At 46.8% G+C, this 17,458-nt stretch overlaps 2 protein-coding genes across 6 annotated transcripts in view; one reads left to right on the top strand and one right to left on the bottom strand.

Annotated features, from left to right (window-relative positions):
* FAM178B (family with sequence similarity 178 member B) overlaps positions 1 to 4,111 on the bottom strand; it is a 113,625-nt gene extending 109,514 nt beyond the window's left edge. For 4 of the 5 annotated variants that reach the window (XM_049651405.1, XM_049651406.1, XM_049651408.1 and 1 more), the window contains exon 1: positions 4,030 to 4,111. In XM_049651405.1, coding sequence (XP_049507362.1) covers positions 4,030 to 4,071 — 42 coding nt within the window. In that variant the 5' untranslated portion in view covers positions 4,072 to 4,111. The remainder of the gene's footprint in view (positions 1 to 4,029) is intronic. The other variant, XM_049651407.1, reaches the window with a different exon arrangement.
* Positions 4,112 to 15,309: 11,198 nt separating this feature from the next.
* LOC125936947 (cytochrome c oxidase subunit 5B, mitochondrial) lies at positions 15,310 to 17,100 on the top strand. Its single transcript, XM_049651403.1, has 4 exons — positions 15,310 to 15,446; positions 15,999 to 16,072; positions 16,239 to 16,338; positions 16,902 to 17,100. The coding sequence occupies exons 1-4, from the start codon at positions 15,344 to 15,346 to the stop codon at positions 17,012 to 17,014; spliced, it is 390 nt and encodes a 129-aa protein (XP_049507360.1). The 5' UTR covers positions 15,310 to 15,343; the 3' UTR covers positions 17,015 to 17,100.
* Positions 17,101 to 17,458: the final 358 nt, after the last annotated feature.

Here is a 17,458-nt window from a genome sequence, read left to right as displayed (position 1 = left end):
CCCATATGGGGGCGCCTGGGTGGCTCAGTTGGTTGAGTACCCGACACTTGGTTTCAGCTCAGGTCATGATCTCACAGTTCATTCATTTGAGCCCATCCCGGGCTCCATGCTGGCTCCTTGCTGGCAGTGAGGAGCCTGCTTGGGATTCTTTCTCCCTCTCTCTCTGCCCCTCCCCCACTTGTGCTCACTCTCTCTCAAGATAAATAAGCTAAAAAAAAAAAAAAAATGCTCATATGCCCTTCATCAAAATCCCTCCATGTCAACATTTTACTACATTTGGTTTACCAGTAATTACCTTGTGTGCATGTGTGTATGTATGACCTTGACACTGTTGAAGAGTACTGGCCAGTTACTTGATAGACTATATAAACCTGGGTTTGTGTGACATTTCCTCATAATTAGATACAGGTGACATGTTTGGGACAGGAATACCCAGATGTGATGTGTTCTTCTCAGTGTATGTGAGAAGGCACATGATAGTGTCCCATTACTGCTGTGCTAATTTTAATCACTTGGTTAAGGCCAGGTTTCTCCACTGTAATATCACTATGTTTCCCTCTGTTATTAATCAGTATCTTATGGGGAAAATGCTTTGAGATTATGTAAACATCCTGTTTCTCATCATACATTCATTTCATAGTTTCAGCATCCATTGATGATTCTTTTTTTAAATTTAATTCCAGTATAGTTGACATATAATCACATTTGTGATTCTTGCCTGAAATAATTTTGATGGAAATGGTTCAAAACTAGTTTTTGTTTAAAAAAATTTTTTAACGTTTATTTATTATTGAGAGACAGAGAGAGAGAGCGTGAGCAGGGGAGGGGCAGAGAGAGGGGGAGACACAGAATCTGAAGCAGGCTCCAGGTTCTGAGCTGTTAGCACAGAGCCCAACGCAGGCTCAAACTCACAAACCAAGAGATCATGACCTAAGCCAAAGTTGGAAACTTAACCAATGAGCCACCCAGGAGCCCCTATTTTTTGTTTTTAATACCCGCAAATTAAAAAAAAATCTTACGGTGATCATCAGGATTTCTCATAATTTGAACTGAAATCTGGAAGATCACCAGACATTTGCCATAAAAACATCCCCAAAGTCACCTTGAGAGAGTAAAAAAAGTAAAACTGGCCAACTGGTGGTGGCTGTGACACTGTTCTCAAGCAGAGTACAACTACCTCCTGGGAACCTGAGAGTCAGCCAAAGAAGACAGAGAAAGAACTCTCCTAAATGCCTCCACTTCTACACAAACCACCCCCAAACCATCCTGGTGCAGACTGAGAAAAGATGTTTTGCATGCTCAAAACATCTCTTTCTAGAAGGAGCACATAGGTCAGCCAGGGCATGAATGAAGAACAGGGGTCAAGTCTCACAGGTCCTAAGGGCTCCTGGGGTTCAGGAGTTCAGCCCATGTCTTCCCTGGAGACAAAGCAGAACATAAACTTTGCCCTTTTGTTTCCAGGAGATTCTGATTCACCTTTCTAGCTTTCTCTAGGCTGGGACCAGCTCACCTGCTTAAACAGCAAACTCAGCAGAAACAATTAATCCATAGGGGCCCTGACATCCTGTGGGTTAACTAGCGAGGCTCTCTGGGAGCAAAGTCACCAAGTGAGTTGATACATAAGCAGGTTCCAATTTACAAGTGGACTAAGTCCCAAAAGCTCATTCTGCAAGCCAAGGGTGAGAAATAAGGTCTCTGCAGGTTAGCTCACAAAACCAGTAACTCATGGAGCAGCCTCACAGATGATTGAGGGCTGGGAAGGAAACCTTCACCCAGAACATGGTCTCTGCAAGATGAAGACTTTGACTTGAGGACCAGAAGACAACTTGCCCCAACTTGTCCAGCACAGTTTTACTCAGCAACACCTAACATAGCATCTCTGATGTGTCAGGCATTGTGCTGAGTACTGGAACACCAAGGATGGGAAAGATATGGTCTCTGCCCTTGAGGGGCTTGTACAGCAGTGGGAGGTTTCTGCCAGGGGTAGACCCAGCATCACCAAGACTCCAGTGGACGGCGGAGCATGGGTCTCACGGTCTCAACAGGTGTATTCAGACTGGCTGGTCATGAGCAGGCTCAAGGATGAGGGCTGCCTGACCAGTGTGCATGGAAGCATGGCTGCTGCAAAGCACATTTCACTTAAAGGTATCCATCTACCAGTGGTTATATGGCAGTCCAATTTAACAATTTCACCAGGAAAGGAGACACATCCATCAGCTGTTGCTTCTCTTTCCAACCCACAAAATAATATATTTTTCATACTTGTACCTGTTGTTCTTGCTTTTAACAACTCCCTCCCTCGTGTTCCTTGAAAACATTAGCAGTTTCAAAGAAGAGGAAATGAATGACACTAGAAGGGTACAATGTGATAAAAGGTCATCTTTGGTGCTTGAATCTCCAATGCTGAAACCTGCAATTGCTGGTCCAAGGTCACAGCTGGCAACACTACTTCATCAGAGCTAAGATGCCACCAATTTTAAGAGCATCATGACTTTCTTTCTTTTTTTCTTTTAAAGATTTTACTTTTAAGTAATCACTACACCCAGCGTGGGACTCCAAGTTACAACCCTGCGATCAACAATTGCATGCTCTCCCGACTGAGCCTGCCAGGCGCCCTCAGCATGACTTTCTATGACCACCAAGAAAGAAAAAAATCTGCCAAGTGAATGACACAAAGGAAGACACAGCTCAACTTCAGAGCTGTGAAGATGTGAACAAAGGTGCATCCAAGAATCAATTAAAAATGGTAACTCTGGTTAATCTGACATGTTTCAAGTACTGTGTGCTAGGTGTTGAGACAGGAACACAAGAGACAAAAGGCCATCCTACAGTCAAATGGGAAGAAGACACACTCAACATCTAAACTTAACTCCTGTCCTCTTCCTCCCCAGCACCCAGCACCAACCAGCCAGGACTATTCCTCCTCAATCTCACTCATCTGCTTTCCAGGCTAAGGAGTGAAGCCATCTGGTTTCACCATGCTCCCTCTTCTCCAGTCCAGCCCAGGGACTGCCGCTCCATCTGTCTATCTCTTCCCACTGCTGGGTGGGGGCCTCCCTAAATCCTGGAAACCCAAGCCTGTAACATTCAGCCTCCCTCGCCTACCTCTCCCACTCTCCATCACTGTCCCACAGTGTGATTTCAACATGTTGCCCCACTTTTTCTTCTTTTATTTTCCTCGCTACAAGAAAAATAAAATAATGTGTCTCAAAGTGTAGCCATGCGGTCAAATCATTATGGAATCCAAAATGCTTTGAGTCTTGATGTAAAAAAGATCCAAGATTAACTGACACTATTACAACAGTCCTGTTTTTCTGAATATTGCTTTTTTCAAGATGACTTATTCCTAACACCGTGCTTTGTGTCGGTCCTTTTAAACAAATATTTAATAGCTTAGGAATGTTAGTGAGGGCAGTGGCTCTGGTTAGCAAGCCCTCAGCTCGCACTCTGAAAGATGAAATGAGATGAGTTTTATCCACAAAGGAAAGTCAAACAGTCTGCAGTATTATAAACTGCACATCCATCAAACTAGGCATAGGCTGGGAACAGAGAGCTTTTCTGGGGGGAAAAAAAGCTATCCTCTGTGCCCTGGGGAACACTGGGAAAACACACACACACAACCACCAAATCAACCAAAACATAAACCAAGTCTCAAGTTAGTCTGAAGAAAGTTCCGTCCCAACAAAGCAAACGATGCCTTGGTGACTGTGCCACCCAGGAGAGGAGGGCCTGGCTGGTCTTGGTCCGGGCCAGCCCTGGGCCCAGCCGGGCGCCAGGGTCAGAGTAACACGTGAGCACATGTGTTTAACCAAGAAATCCATAAGGGCGCAAAGGAGGCAGGGGGTTGTGTCTGATCTGACATTGGGGTTGGGACCGTCCTAACTGGGCGAGCAGGGGAGGGGTAGGAGGCCGGGGCACAGGCCTGGAGGAGAGGGGCGGCTAGTGGGGAAAAGGAAGCGGGTGCAGGATTCCCAGACGGTGGGGCTGGAAGGGCGAGGACCGCGGATGGGAAGAAGAGCGGGTTCCTACCTCCAGGGCCGCTGGAGCCTTCCCGCGCCCCCAACGATGCATGCGGAGGTTGCACTTGGGCAGGCAACAGCCGTCCAGCACCCGGGCGGCGCGCGCAGACGGCGCCCCCCAGCGGGCCCAGCCCCGCCCGCCACGTGCGCATCCACGTGCACGCCAAGCGCAGCACCGGAAGCCCAAGGGTGGGCAGTGCTCCCCGCAGGCGAGGCCGGCTTCAATCACCCCTCCCGAGCTTTTTGTCTGTGCCTTCTACTTAACGTGCAGTTGAGTAGCGGGATCCTCACCTGGGGGGCTTCCAAACAGATGGGGACACCGATCCCACAGGGAAAGGGCCTCTTGCTAAGGGACAAGGACAGAAGGGGGCGGCGCCAGGATTTAAACCCACTGTGGCCTCTCCGCCGTCAGACCACCCGGGATCTTTCCCACAGTAAGACACTTCTCGTGTTGTGTGTTGAGAGCGCATCCCTTATAACCACCATCCATGATTATTCACGTTTTGCTTTGAGAACAGATGTGCCCTGGGCATGTGTATCTGAGTGTGTGTGAGTGTGCGTGTCTGTTCGTTCTTTGGGGGATGTCGGCCGGTCAGATTCACACTCAACAAACTGGTTGAGCCCCGACCCTTTGCCTGACCCTGAGCAAGGCCATTTACATACATTATATCTCTTTATCTGCAGCCAGCCCTGTCATCAATTAAAACCATATCCTACTCTTCTGGGGAACTGATTTTTAATTAGACATCATGAATAGCTAATTAACTGTCCTCCTGCCTGGTTTTCCAGGCAGGAGGGCGGTAGAGCCCAGCCGAGCTGAGCTGAGCAGTGCTACTCCTGGCACCCCGGCTAAGCCCATACTCTGAGTGAGAAGCCCCTCTTCTGGGGCCAGGAAGTGAGGGAGAGAAGGCAGAGAGGCCTTGGTGTGTTAGCAGGCCTTCCCAGCAACGTTGTTTCTTGACCTTTACTTCCTTTGATCAGCTCATCTAGGAGTTTGAGCCCATTAATTCATGTGACTTCCATTTGTTAAAAGGGATATTGAAGAGATTGAAAGGATCCCTTCTGAACTCCTTCCTGTTCTTTGGAAAACGTCTGCCATTTTAAATGTTTTAAACATACATAGGTATATCCATTTTAATGAGCATCGTTTGTAAGTTTAATATGAAGAGACAGATCCAGCCCCAGGCAAAGTTGAAAATACTAACCTACACAAGAATAATCCTTTTCTGGTATACGAATGCTCCCACCAACATTAACTCATTGGATCTTCACTGTAGGCTGCTGACTACTCATTTTCCAGTGGAAGAAACTGAGGCTTGGAGGCCAGCTGCCTGACCTAGAGCCATACACTGGGGTATGAGAGCCTACATTTAATCCCAGGGCTCTCATTGCTACTGGTCTGTCTTTCCTCATGTCACCCAGGGTTTTGCTCTCACTTTAGGAACCTGTTGTTCTCACTTCTTTGTGTGGAGGCCCTGTGTCCTTGAGGCCCTCCACATTCCTCCCAGAGGACCCTGGAAGGAAAGAAAAGAAAATTTGGCCAACAGGGCTGCCTCAGGTGGCTCAGAGACTCCATTAGAGGGCCTCTTCATGCAGCAGGTCATGCCTGCTGAAGGCCCGCCCAGTCTCCTCCTCCACCTAGGATCTCTGTTCCTTCAAGTCCTGCTCTGCCCAACCCCATGTTGTGTGTGCCCACTCCTCGTGACTTGATCTCTTAGTCTGGTTAAAAAGCTGTGTTCCCAAGAGTCCTTTGAATAGTAACCATAGAGATGGGATCGACTCAGGAGAAGGGCTTTAGGCAAGTGGGCCTTCCTTACTCCTTCCAGGGAGAGTGGGTGCTTAGTCTTACAAAGGCCAACCTGGAATGACAGTTTCAATTATTTTATTCATTTATAGCTGCTTCTTCATGTAATCATCTTTTATTGATCATCTAGAAGGAGCTACATACGCTATATACATTGTAATTCAATCCTTTTTAAGGACCCTACAGAAGGGAAATTGGAGGTTCAGAGAGCTTAAGTTGCCCCAGTTGCAGAGCTGCTAGTACCGTCTGAGCCCGTTTCTCTGGCTCCATTGTGTATACCTTTTCCTTCATACTCCACGGTCTGATTTCAACGTTTTTTAAAAACTGCTTATTTATTTTTGAGAGGGAGAGAGAGACAGAGGATCTGAAGCGGACTCTGCATTAACAGCAGAGAGCCCAATACAGGGCTTGAACTCATGAGCTCTGAGATCACGACCTGACCCGACTGCTCATGACCTGACCCGACCATGATCTGACTGATTGAGCCACCCAGGTGGGTCAGACACCCATTGTCTGATTTCAAAAGAGGCACTGGAGAAAAGATAAAAAATCAAAATCAGGGGCACCTGGGTGGTTGGTTAAGCGTCCAACTTCAGTTTGTGAGGTTTTTGAGTTTGAGCCCTGCGTGGGGCTCTGCACTGACAGGGTGGAGCTGGCTTCAGATTCTCAGTCTCCCTTGTTCTCTACCCCTCCCCCCTCGCACTCTCTCAAAAACAAATAAATAAACATTAAAAAAAATTCAAAACCACAAAAAGGAGGAAGAGCCACATTTGGGCCAGCAGGGTTAATGTGATTATGTGAATAAATATTAAACCTGCCCCTGAGCTTCTTGGAAGCAAGAAATAAAAGTGTGTTTCTGTGTGTGTGGTGGGGGTGGGGGGGCACAAAGGGCTACTTGCTTCTCTGTATAATATAGAGTCTCTATGGTAGAAGGAAATAAATTTTTCCTTATTTTCAATTACAAAAGTAATTTCTCATGGAGAATCTTATACAAGGACATTATGTAACAAAATGATCAAAATTTTCAATAAGCAGGTACAGCAAAAGACAGATGAACAATTGTTTTGGGCCACCTGGGTGGTTCAGTCAGTTAAGCATCTGACTTTGGCTCAGGTCGTGACCTCACAGTTCGTGAGTTCCAGTCCCACATCAGGTGAGCTCAAGCCTTGCTTTGGGTGAGCACTGCTTCTCTCTCTCTCTCTCTCTCTCTCTCTCTCTCTCTATCTCCCCCTTGTGGGATTCTCCCTCTCGCTCTCCCTTTCTCTCTGCCCTTTGCTCACTTGCATCCTCTTTCTCAAAAAAAAACAAAAACAAAAACAAAAAACAATTATCTTGTGTAATGCATTCATCCATTCAGTAGTCATTCAACAAACAATGAGCAGTTATCATGCATTGGCTGTCTAGATGCAAAACACATGCAAAAAGATAACTACCCTGCAGTGTAATCAATCCCCTGCCCCTGGAGGCAGGCCCAGTACTCCTGCAGTGGAAGTCTGATGACCTCACAGGCAAGATAACATTTGCCCACAGTCTTGGAGTTTGAGTTGGAATTATAACTTATTTCCAAAAGAAGGAAAAGCATTTAAGGCAAAGGGAACAGAATGTACAAAGCATGAATGTAAATGGTTTGTTTGAGGACTGGAATGTCACTTATCAGTGGGGAAATACAGAACTCATAGGTGACAGCCACCATGAGAACCTTGAGGGCCATGCAAAGGGGTTTCTTCAGTGGGATATCTGATCATCTGATTGAGTACTGAAGGAACAGAGAGAGGTGGAGATGGGTGTAGGCAGCTTAGCAGGGGAGAGGAGGCTGGGAGTGGGAAGAGGGCTCTGAGGTCTGAATGACAGAAATGGCCTCTGCAGATCAACCTCCAGCATGGGAAGAAGAGCCAAGAAGAGAGGCCAAAAGGCAAGGTGGAGGAAGCTTAGTTTGGGCGAAGGCAAGGAGGAGGCAGCTAGCAACAGGAAGTTGTCTAAGAGAATGAGGTTATAAACAGAATCTGGGGTTTGGCAAATAGGGGGCCAAGGGTGACCTTAGCAACAGAATTTTAGGGCACAGTGGGGTCAGACAGTAGGTTGGATGACATTGTCTATAAGTGGCCACTGAAGAGGTAGACACAGGGAGGGAGTCATTCTTCCAGAAATCTGGAAGTGGATGGAAGAAGACAGATCCATGACAGAGGCACCAATCAGAGGAAAGACTCAGGTCTCAGCATCCTTGAAGGCCAAGGGAAGGTGCCTGATGCAGAGAGAGGGCAAAAAGCCCAGCAGGTGAAGGGGCAGCCTTGGGGAGGAGAGTCCCAGTTCTACCAAGACCAGCGGGAAGGGATGAAGGAAGGGGAAGAGGAGGATGAAAGAGGAAGAGGAGGGAAGGGAGGTGAGTGAGTTCCTGTCTGCTCCTCAGTGAAATACAACATGGGTAGGGCCGGGGCTTAAGGACTCTGAGGGAAAGAACCACCAAGCTCCCAGCATTGAGGGCCCAGCCAAGGGTGACAATCACAAGCCTGTCATGGTGTATGATTTTTCTCTGGCAGTGCTCGCCAACTTGGAAGAAGGAACCCAGAAAACAGATGGTTGGGCAAATTTAGCATTGGGTACCATGGACAAGGGAGCAAGGAACTGAGAATGCCAGTGACAGAATAGTTGAACCATCGAGCAGGACATCATCCCAGGCAGAGAACCATGCTGATCACTCCATCTGCCCCTCCAGATCCCCCTCCTCCTCTCTGCCTGGGGACTGTCCTCCATGGGCTGCCTCAAGGGACTCCCTTGCCCCCTGGTTGCCAGTTAGGGTCACCAGCAGGAAGGAAGGAAGAGGGTAGGAGGAGAGAGATGTGCACCTCTACCCTGCCCTCTCCACCAAGGCTCTGGCAGTGGCTCCCCTGCTGCTCAGCACTCACCAGGCACCAATACCATAGGACCCAGGGTGGCCAACCCTGGTCCTCACAATCCCCGGTTGCTCCCTCAACCCTGACACCCCTCTGTAAATAGCCCTTTACTCACCTCTTTTGTGTGGCTCAGTGGGGCTTAACTGACTTAGAAAAAAACAGATCCCATGGGACTGCCCAGCAGAAGGGGGTGTGGGAAGAGATGGCCTGGTGGGGAGAGGGGGAGAGGAATATTACAATTTCCCAGGTTGAGCTTAAGTTCCTCCCTGGAAGAGTAAACGGGGCTCTGTGGGATGGGGAAGAAGCTCACTGGGTGAGAGAAGGGTCCTGGGAGGGGAAGGGTGACAATTCATATTTGCTCCTGTGCTGCCCTGCTGGTTGATCAGACTGCTTTTGTTTCTTACACACACACACACACACACACACACACACACACACAAATGAGAATCCTCCTCTGATCCCTCTGAGCCCCAGCTACAGCCAGGCCCCATGCTGACAGTTCCAGGTGACCCATTTTGGATTTGTGGCATCTGCACAAAAATGTTTGATTTGTTCTGACCTGGCTTTTCTGCCAGAAGGGTCCTAGCTCCCAGCAGGCTGCAGGAGGCTCAGCCACTTTATCAGATCTTTCTTAGGCCTCCTTAGATGGCCCTTGGGGTCTGGGCAGTCTCTACCTGATGCCAGATCCCAGAGGGCCTGCACACAGCAACCATCTCCCCCACCCTCATTATAATTAAAAATTGGCGCTACACATGCCTTTGTAAGTGGTCAGGGCCTCTGTGGCCCAGCCAGAGCAATAGAAATGCAGATTAAATCCTTTTTTGACCCCATTACTTTAAGCTTGTGAGAACTCTGCCCAGACCAAGAACAACTCTCCACCCTTTCCACATTCTTGTGATAGGTTCAAGGAAGAAGTCACATTTTACTCCCCCTTGAATGGTGACCAGCCTTGGCCCATGGGAAGGAGTCGATATAACAGAGTCTCTGCAAGTCAGTATGATAAAGAATCTCCCCAAATGAGAATACGAATAGCCAATTAAAAAATGTTTACTTCATTTCTGAATAGGTAACACATGCACATAGTTCAAACAAAACCCAAAATAGCATAAGAGGTCTGCAGTGGGTCTCACTCCCACCCCTGCCTTCATGCCCTGTTCCCCATCAACCACCACCACTTCCTCACCTCCACAAATACACAGAGGTAGCTACTTGTATTAGTTTCCTTTCTATCATGCTGGAGATCTTCTGGGTAAAAACAGGCAACTGTTTTTAAATAGACCATTTTAAAGCCAACATGAACTCAGCACTTACAGCGTGTTAGGCACTTTACAAGTGTTAACTCATTTGGTCCTCACAACGGCCCCAGAGGTAAGCCTTGCGCCCACTTGAAAGAAAATAGAACTGAGGCAAAAAGAGGTTAAGGAACTTGCTTGAAGGGCTGAGCCTGGCAGTTCACAGCAGAGGAAATTCAAACAATCATATGAAAAGATGCTCAGCTACCTTAGAGGTTAGGGAACTTAAAATGGAAACACCAACAGCATCTCATTTTTACCCACCTGTGGGCAAAGTTTGCAAAAGGTGGGTAACTCCCAGCATATAGACATGGGGTGTGGCACTCCCATGCCCTGCTGGTGGGAACATGGATTGCTCCAAACTTTGGGGAAAACAAAATGGCAGAATTTATTGGTGTTTACTGTACACACCTTCCAAAATATAAGGCTAGGTGTACACAGGCAGGCATTGCAGCACTGTTTAAGAAGCAAAAATATTCTGAATATTCATCAAGGGGAAAATGGGTAAATTACATTTATAGTAGGAAATACTATGCAGCAATTACATAAAATGAGTTAGATCTATATGTATTGGTTTAAGATGTCCACAATTTCTTTTTTTTTAAAGAGTGAGGTGGGGGGATAGGGGCAAAGGGGGAGAGAGAGAGAGAGAGAGAGAGAGAGAGAGAGAGAGAGAGAGAGAGAGAATCTTAAGCAGGCTCCATGGTCGGCATGGACCCATGACCTGAGCTGAAATCAAGAGTTGGACACTCAATTGACTGAGCAACCCAGGCACCCCTCCACAAAAATTTTTGTAAAAAGCAACTTGCTAATAATTTTTATAATAGACATATATTTTTGTATTTGATATTCATTTATGTATCTGTATATTTAAAGAAACATCCCTTATATGTGCCTTTGTTTGAATATGTCTATATGAACATGGAGCAGTGATTCTCAATTTGAGTGATTTTACACTCTAGGGGGACACATGGCAATGGCAGAAGACATTTATGTTTGTCACCACTGGGGGATGCTAATGGCATAAATGGTAAACATCCTACCATGCACCCAGGACTGCACCTTGCCCTGCAAAGAATTTTCCAAACCAAAATATAAATGATGTTGAAGTTGAGAAACCCTGGCATAGAGAAAGGAAAAAAAAAATGGAAAAACATGAAACTGTTAACAACAAACCTTTCCTTTACTCATCATATGTTTGACTTATTACAATGTGTAGTTATTCTGACCACTAAAAATTATCCTATAAAAGTAAAAAAATACTAGTGAAAGTTTATTGTTTTGGCAAAGCCAATGAAGAAGCAAGAGTGGAGGAGACTGTTTCCCAAGGAGACATTAGGGAGCAGGGGTGTGAGCAGAGGTGGTGGGAGCTGGAGGCACCAGGGTGTGGGTGGGGATGACTTAGGGACTGGTCCTGACATTGGAGCTCACTTCCATAGCCTGTAGAATCCCAGGGCTTTTGTGGGATGAATAAGGACCTGCAAAAATGTCCTATGATTAGGCATAAACCTTATTTCCATTTCATAGCCTGGAGTCAACCATCTTATAGTCAGGCAGCACAGAATCGTAACACCTCATAACTGCATTTCTCACTGGTCTGCTGAGAGTTGGGTTAGTGGGTGTTTGTTGGCAAAGAGTGGCCAATGAAGATGGGAAAACTCTGGCTTAAACCACAGGTGAATGAAACAGGATTCTTTGCAACAGGCCTAATCAGAGCCTTTGGTATGCTAGAATGTGCATCTCCAAGACAGAATTCATCAAATGCAGGACTTCCCAAGTCCTTTTTAACTGACAGCATCTCCTGAGAGTAGGATTTTGTGAATTACACTTTGGGAAATAATAATTTAGTCTAATCAGTTTTACTGATGAGGAAATAGAGGTGAAAAGAAAACGTGACTGGAAGGGCATCCAGGTGGCTCAGTCAGTTAAGCATCCAGCTTCGGCTCAGGTCATGACCTCATGGTTTGTGAATTTGAGCCTCGCTTTGGGCTGTCTGCTGTCAGCACGAAGCCCACTTCAGATTCTGTCTCTCTCAAAAATAAATACACTTAAAAAAATAGTATTAATGCTGTTTTTTTTAAAAAAAGAAAACGTGACTGGCTGAGTTGGCGGGTTCCATTCTGGGACACCTGTCTTCCAGTCCAATGCTTTTTCCTTAGCATTAAACATCTAACCACAGATACAAATTAACTATAGATTTACAGAATTTTTTTTTCCAATTTAATTTGGAAGGGTTGCACTAGAGGTAGGAGAGAAGGGAGTAACACTGGAAACCTTTCAAAGCAAAACCCACCTTTAAAGAGGATCAAAATGTTTTTGGCCTCAGAATAGAGACCACTTTTTTCTTGGTGGTGGGGACACCACAAAGACCAAACGTGCTTCTGTGAACCTGTGAAGGAATGCTCTACCAACTCCTTTTTTTAAATTCCTTTTTTTTTTTTTTTTACGTTTAATTAATTAATTAATTTAGAGAGAATCTCAAGCAGGCTCTAAGCTGACAGCCCCCCACTCCCATGGTGTGGCTTGATCACGTGAAGCCTGAGGTCATGACCTGAGCCGAAATCCAGAGTTGGATGCTTAACTGACTGAGCCACCCAGGCGCCCCTCATTTTGAAAATATAACCTGCACAGGACAGATGGAAATAACTGGGGCTTCATGCCTCCCCAGTTTACCTCAAATTGACCTTACTGGGCCAGGAGAAGCCCTAGAAAGCTGATTCTGTATATTCTGTCCAAGAAGCAAATTGACTAAAATTTACTTGATCCTATTAATGTCAGGCCTCTACAAGGCACTAAGGATTCAAAGATGAATAGAGCATAATTCTTACTCCGAAGGGATTCTCCATCTGAAAGGAAACACAGATATTGCATGGTGCCAGACTGAGATAGGGCCATACTGACAATGTGAATAAAGTCCTAGCAGCTGATGGAGGGCAGTGTTTACAAAGCCTTTTGAATGCCCACCCTTCTTTTTTTTATTACTATTTTTTTATTAAAAAAAATTTTTTTTTCAACGTTTTTTATTTATTTTTGGGACAGAGAGAGACAGAGCATGAACGGGGGAGGGGCAGAGAGAGAGGGAGACACAGAATCGGAAACAGGCTCCAGGCTCCGAGCCATCAGCCCAGAGCCTGACGCGGGGCTCGAACTCACGGACCGCGAGATCGTGACCTGGCTGAAGTCGGACGCTTAACCGACTGCGCCACCCAGGCGCCCCTTAAAAAATTTTTTTTAACGTTTATTCATTTTTGAGAGACAGAGAGAGACAGAGCATGAACGGGGAAGGGGCAGAGAGAGGGAGACACAGACTCTGAAGCAGGCCCCAGGCTCTGAGCTGTCAGCACAGAGCCTGACGCGGGGCTCGAACTCACGGACCGCGAGATCATGACCTGAGCTGAAGTCGGACGCTCAACTGAATGAGCCACCCAGGTGCCCCTTCTTTTTTTTATTATTAAAAAATTTTTTTATGTTTATTTATTTTTGAGAGATCGACAAGAGTGTGAGCGGGGGAGGAGGAGAGAGAGGGGAAGACAAAGAATTGGAAGCAGGCTCCAGCCTCTGTGCTGTCAGCACAGAGCCTGATGTGGGGCTTGCACTCACAAAAGGTGAGGTCATGACACAAGGCAAAGTCAAACATTTAACCAACTGAGCCACCCAGGCGCCCCAAATGCTCACCCTTCTAAGCAGCTTACACACCTTAGCTTGTGGGCAATGAGAGCTATGGAAGATGTGTTCAGTTTTAAGTAGAGAGCTCTGGCCCAGGTACCTTCAGTGACTTCATTTCCCATTATCAAGTTACCTTCTACCTCCCCCTGTTTTGTTTGGGGCAAATTATGCTCAGAGACTAAGACTGTCTTTACCAATAACTTATTTAACATAGGTTCACTGAGGGAATTATAATTTATCATATGCCAATAGCACACAGGATGTTCCTTCATAAGCCAGTAAAGAAATAACATACTTCAAACTAATGATAGGTAAGTACACTATTGTTCCAGGCAAAAGGGAGATGAAAGAAATTGTTGAGGTGTGCCTTTCCACAGTGGGTAAAGTCAGTCCTTCCAATTAATAGTTGGGTAGCAGCTGCAAGCTTAGGTTCCACACTGGGGTACCAGTATTGGCAGGAAGGTGGGCTGCTTTGAAGATTATTACTCCAGGGACCATTGAATGGATTGTACCAGTGCCTAGTAGTGCCAAGGCAGGAACAGATGCCCCTTAAGACTCCTGCAGGCTTTAATACCATTGCTGACCAAAAGTAGCCTCGCTAGGGCAGCAAAAGTGTCTCAAGATCTTCAGAGAACTATTCGGATCAAGAAAGAGTAGCCTTGCCCAAGCTGAACGCTCTCGAGTTGTTGATCAAACCTCTTGGTTTTTAAAGTTTCAAAGTCCGTCACATGATGGACACCACTGCTATTACTATGTTATCAATGACATGAGTCCTCTCTACTCCAGTGCGAGAGTTAAGGAAGTCCTAATATCCAACTCCAAAACAAGTTCAAACCACGAACAATTTTGTCCAAAACAAGCTTTTAAAACGTGGATTTGAAATCATAAGTCAGTACACAACAGCCTCCCTTAACCTGTTCCTTGGTTAATAATAACCTCCCGGTGTCACCACCCCCTCACTCCACATCACCAAAGGCCTTGGCCCTGGGAGGGGTCCTAAATCTGGCCCTATCCTTCTTTCCCTCCTCGGTCCCACCTCAGGCCTGGACCACATCACCGGCAATGACTTCATCACCTCAGCACCACTGTAACAGGAAATTAATGCTTAGGACTGCGGGTAGGTCCTGCCCAAGTTCTTACACACTGGGCCAATGCAACAAGTTCACGATGGCTCACACTGCCTGGCCAGCCCGCACAACAGTTAACATGGTGGCTTTTAGGAGCCTGCTCCTAAATTTAAATCATTTGAGGTCCAGCAAGTCTCCTGACAGACTCGGGCTTAACAACTTCCACCTAGCAGTCGCTACGTTTACAAAACACACCTAGCAGGAAAGACGCACAGGAACTCCACTGTGGCCGCCCCATTCTATGGACGAGTCCTCAGAGCTCCAGGGGCGCAAAATGAGCTGCCCAGCGTTAGTAAAGGGCAAAGCCCCAGGAGCCTACATCTCAAACCAAGAACGCCCCCACGCCTCCCGCGCTGCGCAGCGGAGGGCAGTGAGAACCACGCATGCGCAGACTTTCCCCTCTCCTCCTCCCTGAGTGGGGAGGGCTCCAGGACAGAAGGAAGCGGAAGTCTGATACCTGGTGGCGGAGGAAAAGCCCTCCCCCGGAGGTCACGCCTCTCCCCAGAGCCTGTTCCCGGAAGTGCTGCTGTTTGTAGCGGGCGTGATGGCTTCAAGGTTACTTCGTGGAGTTGGATCGCTGGCCGCGCAGGCCCTCAGGGTCCGCGGTCCCAATGGAGTCGCCGCAGTGCGCTCCATGGCATCTGGAGGTACTCGGCCCGCCCGGCGCGTCAGGGAGTGGCGCCGTTGCCCTCCCGGGGTGGTGCCAGGGCAACGAAGCGGGGGTGGGCCGTTCAGCTAGTCGGGGCCCCAGTAACCGCTTCACGGCCCCGAGTGCCTCAGTCTCCGCGGGCATCCTCATGTTATACCTGACCACCTTTGCTGCCGCTCACCGAACGACCCCCGCTGCGAAAAAATCCTAAACTGTGGTGTCGGGTGACCTTGGGGGACAGGGGTTGCAACGGGGATGTGGAGGGGCTAAGCCGCTCTTCAGGTTTGCGCTCACTTCAAGTTTGATGAACCCCACCCCATTAGGACTCTGATTTGCTTTTAGAAAAAAATGTGTAGAAAAATTGGCCTCCGTGGTTGAAGGAAGAAAAAGATTACCCTGTGCTTCCGCTTTGGGGGATCATGACAATGGTCCTTAAGGGACAACGTGTATGAGTAGCCTTTAGAAGCTTGTAAACTATATGTAATCATTTATGTATGTGCATTTTTTCTCCTGATAATTCAGACATCACAATTCACGTATTTTCCTTTAGGCGGTGTTCCTACTGATGATGAGCAGGCAACTGGGCTGGAGAGGGAGGTCATGATGGCTGCTCGGAAGGGACTGGTGAGAAACTCCTTTCTGTGTCTTCTCTGGAGCTCATGGTCTTGGATGGGATCAGAGCAGTATCCTCTCTGGTAGCATTTAACATAGGAAACCTGACTTGTGGGAACAGTACCACCAGCCTCTGGAGGGTAGGGATCATTTGGCATAATGGCTTATTCTTTTTCAGGACCCATACAATATGCTAGCCCCAAAAGCAGCTTCAGGCACCAAGGAAGACCCTAATTTAGTGCCATCTATCACTAACAAGCGAATTGTGGGCTGCATCTGTAAGTACCTCACCACTATTTTCTTGTCCATTTGTTTAATATATCCTGTACAGGATGTCAGTAATGTGTTTCAAGTCTTCTGTGTGTATGTTGTGTGTAAAGGGGATATGTGCGTAAATAAGTTATTCTAAGGGTCCCCTGGTCCTTTCAAGTTTCATTTACCTAAGTAGGTTATCCTTACTGTAAAAATATATAGAACATCAGTAATACCAGCTCATTGGAGATGCAGCATGAAGGAATATTCATCTAGAAAATATTGTACTTCCTCTTGGCCAGATACCATTTTAGGCTCTAGGGATATATACCAGAATGGACTGTGCTTTGGGATTCTACATAGGCAGAGGAACTGTTAGAACCTAATAGTGACTCTGATGTGAGGTCAGTTTACTCATAGATAAACTCAGGGCCTCATTTCATCTGCAAAGTGGGGAAGGAGAGAGCTTGAACTGACCTCTTAAGATGTTAACCATAACTTTGTGTTTTAGAGGTGTCTGAGGATGAGGCTAGTACTGAAAGTCTCCACTTCTAGGTTAGATGGCCTTCAACCACATTTTACCTTTCAGGTGAAGAGGACAATAGTGCCGTCATCTGGTTCTGGCTGCACAAAGGCGAGGCCCAGCGATGCCCTAGCTGTGGAACCCATTACAAGCTGGTGCCCCATCAGTTGGCCCACTGAGCCTTTGCACTAACTTACTCAAAATGTGCTATAAAGTTTCTTCTTTCCAATAAAGACTAGCCATTGCATTGGCTCCTTCTCCCATAGTTGGCTGGTCTTATTTCTGTCCAGTGTTTTTGGGGAGGCATGGATTCTTACTTTGGGAATAGCTATCTTTTAATATTAGCTTTCCATCCACCTGCTTGGGTATGCTGAGATTGACAATCCCATAACACAATGATTGGGACCATCTGGTATGGGGAAAGCATGGGCTATGGAGTCAGGCTGACTCAACTTGTAATACTGGCTGTCATTTAGCTTTCTCACTGGGGGCATGCCCTCTGAGCATAGGTTACATCTGTTAAAAAAAAAAAAAAAAGGAAATACCTTGTGAGATGTTAGAAGTAAGAATAACGTACATAAAGAGCCTGGCAGATGGCTTACAGTATAAAAATAGGGTGAGCT

The sequence above is a fragment of the Panthera uncia genome (genome assembly GCF_023721935.1).
Source record: "Panthera uncia isolate 11264 chromosome A3 unlocalized genomic scaffold, Puncia_PCG_1.0 HiC_scaffold_11, whole genome shotgun sequence".
Taxonomy (NCBI): Eukaryota; Metazoa; Chordata; class Mammalia; order Carnivora; family Felidae; genus Panthera; species Panthera uncia.
The sequence above is the reverse complement of the archived record's forward strand: the minus strand, read 5'-3'. Positions and strand labels throughout refer to the sequence as shown.

Coding starts and splice junctions, on each gene's coding strand:
- LOC125936947 (XM_049651403.1), top strand. CDS start 15,344: ATGGCTTCAAGGTTACTTCGTGGAGTTGGATCGCTGGCCGCGCAGGCC. Junction 16,073..16,238: donor TGGCTGCTCGGAAGGGACTG/GTGAGAAACTCC, acceptor ATTCTTTTTCAG/GACCCATACAATATGCTAGC. Junction 16,339..16,901: donor GCGAATTGTGGGCTGCATCT/GTAAGTACCTCA, acceptor TTTACCTTTCAG/GTGAAGAGGACAATAGTGCC.